General features: G+C 37.1%; 1 protein-coding gene across 1 annotated transcript; it reads right to left on the bottom strand.

The window, feature by feature from the left end:
• Window positions 1-9,597: 9,597 nt before the first annotated feature.
• LOC149209816 (uncharacterized) lies at window positions 9,598-10,179 on the bottom strand. Its single transcript, XM_089398758.1, has one exon. The coding sequence runs from the start codon at window positions 10,177-10,179 to the stop codon at window positions 9,598-9,600; it is 582 nt and encodes a 193-aa protein (XP_089254884.1).
• Window positions 10,180-10,858: the final 679 nt, after the last annotated feature.

A 10,858-nucleotide genomic window follows, 5' to 3' on the forward strand; every position in this document is an offset into this window, starting at 1 on the left:
GTGCAAACGAGCTAGTGTGAACCTGATTGAAGCACTCACAAAGTGTCAGTGAAGCATTCAAGAAAAGTGATCATCATTAAGCGAGCGTGAAATCAAGAGATCAAGCAACCAAGTTATAAAACTCTAGCAGGTGTTTAAAGCATCAGCAATAAGCAATAGTACAAGAGATCATAAATACAAAGTGAGAAAGCAAACATGGCAATACACATTCCACTGTCCCAAATTCTTAAAAAAATTATTTTATCATCAGCTGGCAACATGGTGAACATCAGAAAAATAACTCTTGTTGATATTCAAGTGCATCTTCAACATGCACATGAAATGATTGAGTTCCTTCAACTGGAGTCGCAACTACAAAGAACTGAGTTGATAGAGAAAAGTCATGCTTCCAAGTCTTTGAACATTACAGATACAACTTATAATTCCATGTCACTAATCCAACCAACTTCAAGTTTCGAAGTGGTCCCTAATCCAGTTCAACTTTCTTCCAAACCAATCATCAAGCCATGGGAAGAAATCCAAGCTAACAAAAATTGACGAGGATTAGGATATGACAAAGATGAAAACAACTTGCATATCCTTGATTATTCAAGGCCCATTAAGTTTGTTAGTGCAGGGTTTCTTGCACCAATCACATTGGCCAGTTCTGAGAAATTTGAAAACAAACCTAAATACTTGCAAATTGAAGTTGTAGTCAAACCAAATTGCCTTCATTATCAAATAACCGGTCATTTAAAAGGTTGGTGTTTTGATCTCCATCCTTGTCACCATTATGGAAAGTCAAATCCTTCATCAACACAAAGAAGAAAACAACAACAATCAACCAGATTGAAGATTAATTATTCATGGATTGATCCCCGGGAATGGTCATCCATGGTCAGAAGATTGTATAAGTTTTAAAATCGAATTCACGCGTACATATTGTAACCACCAGTAAAAATGAAGATGGTACTCTCGTGCAGTTGAGCGGGGGAGTACACCACTGAAACACTCCTACACCTGAACGGGGGAGTTCAGAAATAATTTTAAGAAGATTGTCTCTTCTTTCAGCTAAAAAAGGGGGGAAAATGTCAATGAAATTGACAGAGGTTGTCAGACTGAAAGTCTCAACAACATCAGCGAAGTAGCGGGTGGGAATTTTCATCAGCGAGTGAGCATCAATGAATTCGCCAGTGGGTGATCGACAACAACTTCAAGTGTTGAAGTGGTCCCTGATCCAGTTCAACTTTCTTCCAAACCGGTCATCAAGCCATGGGAAGAAATCCAAAGTAACAAAAATTGACGAGGATTAGGATATGAAAAAGATGAAAACAACCTGCATATCCCTGATTATTCAAGGCCCATTAAGTTTGTCAGTGCAGGGCTTCTTGCACCAATCACATCAGCTAGTTCTAAGAAATTTGAAGAGAAACATAAATACGCACAAACTGAAGTTGCAGTCAAACCAAACTGCCTTCATTGTCAAAGAAGTGGTCATTTGGAAGGTCGGTGTTTTGATCTCCATCCTTGTCACCATTGTAGAAAGTCAAATTATTCATCAACACAATGCAAGAAAAAACAACAACCAGATTGAAGATTAATTATTCATGGATTGATCCCTGGGGATGGTCATCTATGGCCAAAAGATTGTATAAGTTTTACAATCAAATTCAATCACACATATTGCAACCAACAGTAAAAATGAAGATGAGTGGGAATTTTCATCAACGAGTGAGCATCATTGAATTTTCCAGTGGGCGATCGTTAACAACTTCAAGTGTCGAAGTGGTCCCTGATCTAGTTCAACTTTCTTCCAAACCGATCATCAAGCCATGGGAAGAAATCCAAAGTAACAAAAATCGACAAGGATTAGGATATGACAAAGATGAAAACAACTTTCATATCCCTGACTATTCAAGGCCCATTAAGTTTGTCAGTGCAGGGCTTCTTGCACCAATCACATCGGCTAGTTCTAAGAAAGTTGAAGACAAACATAAATACGTGCAAACTGAAGTTATAGTCAAACCAAATTGCCTTCATTGTCAAAGAAGTGGTCATTTGGAAGATCGGTGTTTTGATCTCCATCCTTGTCACGATTGTAGAAAGTCAAATCATTCATCAACACAATGCATGAAAAAACAACAATCAACCAGATTGAAGATTAATTATTCATGGATTGATCCCTGGGGATGGTCATCTACGACCAAAAGATTGTATAAGTTTTACAATCGAATTGACTCACACATATTCCAACCAACAGTAAAAGTGAAGATGATACTCTCGTGCAATTGAACGAGGGAGTACACTAGTGAAACACTCCTACACCTCAAGTGGGGAGTTCAGAAATAATTTGAAGAACATTATCTCTCCTTTTAGCTAATAAAGGGGGGAAAATGTCAATGAAATTGACAAAGGTTGTTAGACTGAAAGTCTCGACAACATCAGCAAAGCAGCTAGTGGGCATTTTTAGTGGTTTTCAGATTGAAAGTCTCGACAAATCAATGAAGCATCTAGTGGGCATTTTCATTAGCGAGTGAGCATCAAGAAATTTGGAGTTATGCTTTCAGAGTTGGGATCCTGCCATGGAAGAATTGTCCTTTACACATTTGCTACTTATTAATGTCGGTACATACCCTTCTTTTTAAGGTCCATTAAAAAACAAGCTAGTAGACCCTAGCAGTTTGGTTCGATGACCTTAGTTATGAATGATTGAAAAATGGTGATTGAACCTATTTACTTGTAGAATTAATTGAATTGGTTTTTTATTTGTCAAAAATAGCGATTTGATTTAAAGTGGATGATTAGTAGAATCTGTTGAAGTATAACTTGTTAAATATTGAGACATAGTCTTTAATTGGTCATAAGAATGAATATAAGTAATCGATGTTTACTTGCACAACAAAATATATTTAAGAAAATCCAAAGGGTGTGGTAGTTAATAGATAAAGGGGAGTTTACAATAACAGATAGCTTCATAAACTAGTATGTGATTAATATTTAAAACTCCACAGGGGATTTAAGACTAACTGAAACTCAATTTCATCTTACCTAGGCATTTTTATAAATAATTAAATATATGAAGAAAACATTATGAAATATCACAAAGAAAAACTCACCGGAAGTACAAGCTATAGAAGGCAAATTCATAATCCTTTTATTATTGCAGCAAATCTCCAACTCGATTACAATTCTGCTCCAAAGTTTAGACAAGGGTTTAACCCATAATAACTTGAATGATGAGCTATTTATAGAAAACTAAATATCTCTTAGAGATATTTCTTACAAAATTTTACAAAAATGGTACAAAATAATAGGAAATTTAAAACTGCTAAGTGGTGGCATTATTCTTTAGGAATTTGTTGATGAATGGTTCCCAAAAGTCGTTACCAAGTTGTCTATCAGTTGAAGATGAAAGTTACTTAATTACCTCGAAGAAGTGATCCCATATTGGTTCACTTGGTATGGTAAGATTTACCAAATTCCTGTAAACTTCATCTACTTATGTGTATTTCTCAAAAGTGGGTTTATTTATAACAACATTTTTTATTTCATTCTTAACGGTCAAATCAAAATCTAAAGCTTCTAATGCTTGCTTCCCTGTAATGTGCCCTTTTATGTATGCAAAACCTGATCTATTAGTTGCTATGTTGTAATGTTTTTGGTAGTAATCCCCCAAACAAATAAGCCTATCATTTAGAGATACTAATCTCGATAATCCTCTCTGATTAAGTAAATTAAACTTAAAGTAAAACCTTTGAACAAAGGTCCTTAATGCTTGACATTTAGTTTCTAGTCGTGTCATGAAGTTATTCTTTTGGAGAACCTTCTTGATCTCCAAAACTATTTTTGTTCTGTCTGAAATATATATTTTCTCCAACTCTGTCCTTCTCTTTCAATTAAGAACTTTTATCATATCAATAGCCTCATTTGGTTTATCTTTAAGCCAATTGTTTCACTTCATCAGTGAGTACTTGACATTTGTTGATGAGTTCCTCCTGCTCAAAAACGATTTGAATGGATGGCCATATTTTAGTTATGGCTTGACTAATGTCTTCCCAAATTATGTCCTTGGCTTGGGCCAAGGTCTGTGTCATCAGTGACTGGCTCTGCAACTCTTGGATCCTTTTGTTCAACCTATGTGTTTTCTTCATTTACTCAAGATACAAATTGTCATTCTTTATTTTTTGTGCTTCCAAAGTCTGAAATTTCTTATGGAGCCTTTCATTCTCTTGCTTTTGATGAATGAGTTCTTGTGAAAGTTTTTTCAAATCCTCTGTTATCGATGTAGAGTCCCCTGTGGCTGATGAATATGTAAGAAGAATAGTTGTGATGGGGGCCATAGATAATTGAGTAAATTTCTCTTTTTCTTTAAGCAACTTCTCAATTTGTTCCTCCATGGTTTTAATATGTACAATTTGCTCAATTATCAGTTTGAGCATTTATTCCTTATGTTGTTTAGTCTCTGTTATTTCCTTAGTCTGGGGGTCCTCTATAGAAGGCAGTTTCAACTCTTTTCTCAATGCTGCAATATCTATGTTCTTCCTTCTGATTATATCTTTTGTTGCTTTTACATCAGTAGGGTCATATCCTATTTTAATGACTAAGTCCTCCACTTACTTAACCCTATTATCCTTAGCCAGAGATGATATTTTCTTAATATTTAATTGAGATTGCACATTGGACATATTATTTTTAAGCTTAGATAATGCCATAGCAGTGTTGGTCATGGAACATCTCACTAGTCTTCCTATGCATGCCCATTTGGTCAAATGGTGAATCTGATTGGCATCAAATGAGATTATAGTTTCCTTATAATCATAACATTCTTTGGTAAAAGCTACTTGAGCCTGCAGAAATGCCATCTGCATTCTTCCCTTCTCACTGTCAAATGTCGTGAGTGACATATGTTCTGAAGTGGAAGTTTGCTTCCAAAACTATATATAGACATTATCTTTTAAAGCTTATTCTTCTGCTTGATCTCAAGAAAGTTAGTGAAAACATTTGACTCCTCTGTTTCACCTGGTCCATCAAATTGACTAATTTCTAGCAAATGTTTTGAAGTAGAAGAGGAAGATGGAGTAGTAATTATAGGCTCCTCAATGCCTATAGGTACCTGGGAATCATCCAAATTAATGAAAATAGGCTCCTTTTGACCTTGAGTTGCAATAGTAGTAGTATCCTTTGATTCAATCCTTGGTTTCTTCTTGTAGTGGATGAATTCCTTTTCTCCAATTGCTAATGATGACGATCCTTCTCGAGGCCTTTTCTCAAGCTTATTTTAAGAAATTGGAGTCCGATGAATAGAAGGAAGTAAGCCTTATTCCTTTGCTTCTTGCAAAGTATTCTCTTCCCACTGTTCCTGGTTTCTAAATTTCTCAATCTTGGGACTAGGTGTGTGATTATAAGGAGTAGTCTTAAGCTCCAGCCTTAAATCTGAAATAATGTTGAATGGATAGTAGAACCAAGTGAAGCTAGGTTGAAAACCCATATGTTTGCGTATGCCATCTACCTCTGAGCTAGTTGATCTGGTGTTGCAAATAAATGACCCAACCCGTGCTTTAATCTTAAACTATGATTTTCTCTTTCCTGAGATGAAATGTAGCTCATCCATATTCATCATTTTCCTAATGTATTCCAAAGAGAAAATTCTCATCAAAACATACTTTGCCAGATTATATGGAGCCAACTGACACCCATATACTCTAATCTTTTTGTAGTTCTAGTAGAGATACCAGTCTCCTATTCTGACTTGATCACTAAAGTGCAAGATCCTCTTGATTTTAGGACTGACTCTTGTTTCACTTTGACTGCTGAAAAGTTGTTCTATTGGATGAATGAAACATTTTATGGAATCTACAAATTTGAAGTCAGCTGAGTTCTTTCTGATCAAAATGGTCCAATGAATAACTGATTGATCTTCTTGTTGCTGATCCTGCTTGTGCAAAACAATGGGTAATTTGTCTCTCTGCTGAAAAGAAAACCTGTGAAATAAGACATAAGAGTATTTGAATACTCCTTCAGTTCTGATATTCATAGGCTTCTCAAGCATAGCATTAAGAAAAAATTGACTGTAGTTATACATGAAGGTAGGATTGTTTTCTTTTGAAAAGATAGAAAAACAACCTAAGGTAGCCTCGCCTACACATTGATCTAATGGGTAGCGTAACAAGCAGGCAATGAGGGAAATAATTTTCTTCGCTTTCTATGGAAACATGGATGCTAAGTAAGAAGGATTTTTCTTGGGAAGTTCAACATCTTTAGGGAGAAAAATCTCAAAGATCTTGGCTCTCTGAGGAAATGTAAGTTTATGATATAGGTTAATCAGAGCTGCATGAGGGAAAAAGTTGAGGGAATCACTCTCAGGTATGAGATTCATTTTATTTATGGCTTTGACACTGATGGTTATTAGAATGTCACCATTCTGAGCCACTATTGTTCTTTCCAAGGTATTATACTTGGAATGACACCAAATAACCAAATTAGCGAAAGAATGAGCCTGGGGAAACATGTATAGATGAAGGTTTTGATTCTGAGAGGTTTATTTAATCCTCTGAATCAATGTATGTTTGTTTGAGCCAATTGTGCAGTTCGAGCATGTCAAATTCACACTCAGTATGTATGATTTTGAAGTATTGATCGACTAATGGAATATGGTTTAGATCAAGAGGATTGAGAGCTTGCGGGTTTTATTGTGCTAAGGAAGAACCAAGGAAATATTTTTCCTTCTTCTTAGGAGACATAATATTAGATAGAAGTGGCAATGTGACAAAAAGCTGCAGAGATAAATGAGAAATTATTCAAGTTACAAACTTGGCTCAATAACAAATTTGCAAGAAACTAAATAATTTAGAAGCAATGGAACAATAAGAAAAGAAGTTGTAATGGGGAAATGAGTATTTATAGGGAAATTTAAGATACCATTATAGCAGAAGCCATTAATAACGGGCTAATCAGCAAATTAATAACTTAACGAGAAAGGATTGTAGCAACGGATAGAGCATTTATAGTGGAACGGGAAAGCATTTATTCGACATCAGATAAATCATTTATTCAGCGACGGATAGTGGGAACAATTAACAATAATAGTTATGAAAATAGGTGGGGAGCACATGGCATGGAAGGATTGGATGAAGGTCGCGTGGAAGGATTGGATGTTGAGGTGGTATCAGAAGACAGGGTGGGGGGGTGAGAATAACAAATTTCAAAGGCGGGGGTAGTGGTAAGAATTTAGAGTAGGGAGGGGGTGTGAAGCATTGACAGGGCAACACTTAGGTTGGGGGTGGGGGGGTTGGGTGATTGAAACCACTCTTCGCACCCCCCCCCCACCACCATTATTTCATTTCATAGCAACAGGGTGTGAAGCACTTCCCCGTCATTGATCTAGGCAGGATGATCGATAACCATCGATTTGCAATAGAACTTTAGCACTTGCCCAAAAAATATTTTGTCCTATATGAATTTCATCTTAATCACAGCTTAATTGGGGTAATTAATGATAAAATAAAAATTAATCTAATCGCTGACATGTTTAGACTAGTTGCCCTTACTAAATTAATCAACTATTCTTAACCTAATCTAATCATTAATTAGCCCAATATTTAAACATATTAGGCCTTTTATTTATCCTAATCTATCCTAATTTCTGATTTTGAATGAAGATTAAACTATTTGGTTGAATTTATTCTTTAATCTAATACAAAAATTTAAAATGATTTGATCAAGATTAAACAGTTTGATTCAGATAAGAAGAAAAGGTTGTGGCATAAAAACAACTTACACGAAAAACCTTTATTAATACAAAATGAAATTTATTCATTAAGTGGAATTTAAACAAGCACACTTATGCAAATCTTTTGACTTTTGTTTGATGGGGTTTTATTTCATTTTTTTTCTATTTTTTCAAATATTCATTTTTTCTTTATTTTTTAAAATACCCTCTCTTGTAAAATAAAGCTAACTTCTATATTCAGGCTTTTGTGATGCATAATGAATTAAGCAAAGTCTTTCGGTAGAAATCACAAAAAAGGATTTTTTGGCCGACGTGTTTCAAACCAACAAGTGTGGTTCATCATCAAGACGAGATGAAGAGGTGGACCATGGCAAGGGCTTAAATAGACAGCAATGTAGAGACATAATTTCAAGTAATGGCTCTATTTGAGCAATAATATTTAAATTATGATATTAATTTATTAATATATTAAAAACAAATATTATTAAGTAACAACTATACTAAATGGCTAGCTTTTGAAATATAATATTTAAATAATGATATTAGTTTATTAGTTTGTTAAAAATATTAATAAGTAAGGACTATATTAAACGACTAGTTTTTGAAAAATAATATTTAAATAATGATATAAGTTTATTAATTTATTAAAAAATATTAATAAGCAACGACTATAATTTTTTTTGATAAGTAAGAGACGATCCTTCTATTAATCTAACCAAATTACATAGTTTACAAAGTATCCCATTCAGTAGGGATGACAGAAAAACATGGACCGAGGCCCATAAAAACCTTACATGCATCCCACCCGGGGTCCACTAAACAAAGTCGGGTACGGAACCCTCAAGCAACAAGCTCGAATCAATCCCCGCCGTTGAAGACCCAGCCTCGATCCAACGGTCCTCGTGGATATCGCGCGGAGGTTAACCGCCCGATGAGGGCGGTTTTCTCTCACCTCTCGTGGCCGCGTGTCACACCATGAGTGGAATCGGAGGCAACTTACAAAAAACCAGAAACCATGTATGTCCCGCGCGATATACCAATTATGGTTTTGAGTTCGTGGTTTCGCGGAAAAACCAGAAGGGACCCACAATGGACCCCATAGTGCCCAGTAAACGGACCCGACGACAACTATAGAATGGGTCCACTAAACAAATTCGGGTCTGGACCCTCCAACAACCAGCTCGAACCAATCCCCACCATTGAATACACAACCCCGATCCAACGACCCTCGTAGATATCACATGGGCGAGAAGCATGGAGGTTAACCACTCGATGAGGGTGGTTTTCTCTCACCTCCCGTTGCCGCGTGTCACACAATGAGTGGAATCAGAGGCAACTTGCAAAAAACTAGATACCGTTGTTGGCCCGCGCGATATACCATTTATGGTTTTGAGTTCGTGGTTTCTCGGAAAAACCAAAACACTCAGTCGCCATGTGAAGACCATCCAACCATTCCCGCCGACAATTCTGAGCCTTCCTCCTGGAGTCTCCATCAATAACCTGCTGATCCCAATGCACACAGGCAACCAGTTCTGAGGTGCTGCCCGATTCATAGCCTTCATCATTCAACCGAAAGAGAACAGAGGTGTGGAGAGCAGCCAAAACCAAAATTCATGGATGAATTAGGTGATACCATCCTCACACCTGTCTCCTGAATCCCTTCGATCAGTATTGTTCATCCACAGTTCCAAATCTTTGGTTGCCAGGAATAAACAGTCCTCTCGCAGTTTTCTGGCAGGAAGCAACTCCCATGCCTGCCGATAATCCCTGTCCTTATTGGCCACTCCTTCGTTAGCCAACCGATCCGCTAGCATGTTTGCCTTTCTTCTGACATGGACAAATCTTATTGTTTTAAGGGTCTACAAGTGAGAGTGGATATGGTAAAAAACCTACAGTAGCTTCCAGTGCTTAGACACTTTGTCTGGCGAAGTTCCATTGTGAATCTTCTTGGCTGCTCTAATGATCAATTCTGAATCAGCTTCAATGATAGCATTTTGTACATTTGCCTCCACCAGGATCTCGAAGCATTGTTCTAATGCTAGAAGTTCAGCCATATTATTGGTACCCTTTTCCAAGTGGCCATGGAAGATGTATTTAGTGTGCCCCTGATGATCTCTTATAGCACCCCCAAAGCTAGCTACCCCTGGATTTCCTTTTGAAGCTCCATCAATGTTTACTTTGAAGAAGCCCTGTGGAGGGGGTTGCCAACTACTGGCCCCTGTGTTGATTGTTCTCACTTCCTTTCTTATTCCTTGAGGATTGATGGATTGTAGTCCCAAATTTTGTATAATCTTCTCCTCGTGAGGCAGAGGAGGATCCTTGGGAGTTGACTTCAAAAGGCTTTTAACTATTTCTTTAAGTTGTTTAAGAATTTGATTGATTATGTGTTGGGGCTCACTAGCTTTATTTTTGAAGATCTGCCTATTGCACTCTTTCCAAACATTCCAGATGACAAAGCCTGGTGCTAGCATCCACGCTTTGTTAATGATCTCATTCTCTGAGAAGTTCTTCCTCCAATTTTTCAAAGTGTTGGATATGCTGAGACTGTCCCTGTCTGTTTGTCTGAAGATTGAGGCCACCCAATTCCACACCTTAGCAGAGAAAGGGCAGAGGTTGAGAAGGTGTTCAATTGTTTCCTCATGTGAGCCATAGAGGTGACATTTGGAAGGGCCAATGAAGCCTTTCTTAAGAAGGTTTTCCCAAGTTAGGATCTTTCTTTGATGCACCAACCAAATAAATAACTTTATTTTCATCCAGTGAGGAGTTTGCCAAAGCTCCTTCCAGACTTGTTCTGTATTTACAAAATTAAAACCTGTGACTGCTTGTTTTGCTTCTTTGAGGTTAAAGTTACCTTCATTGTTCTTCCCCCATCTTAGTTGGTCAGGTAAGGATGAAACCAGAATCCACCTATGCTCCAAATCCTGGGAAAGAGCATCTGCCTTGGCCCTCAAAGGACTCTCATCACTGTACCCTAGGTCCTTCCATTTTCTCCATTTAACATTGTTACTTTCCTGATTCCAGAAATCTTTTACCACTAACAGACCTTTGCACTCAGTGTCTCTCTTAAGGGCTACTAGGTCATTCCTGTTCAGGATGGGTTCCTGTTGCCAGTTGTCCTCCCAAAATCGAGCACAGTCCCCTACTTGGATT

Source organism: Pinus tabuliformis, chromosome 1_2 (assembly GCF_031772625.1).
Source record: "Pinus tabuliformis cultivar Carrire ecotype Pingquan chromosome 1_2, CPIR1, whole genome shotgun sequence".
NCBI lineage: Eukaryota > Viridiplantae > Streptophyta > Pinopsida > Pinales > Pinaceae > Pinus > Pinus tabuliformis.

What these genes read in the sequence shown, in the direction of transcription:
- LOC149209816 (XM_089398758.1), bottom strand. Translation starts at nt 10,179, where the DNA reads ATGCTAGCACCAGGCTTTGTCATCTGGAATGTTTGGAAAGAGTGCAAT.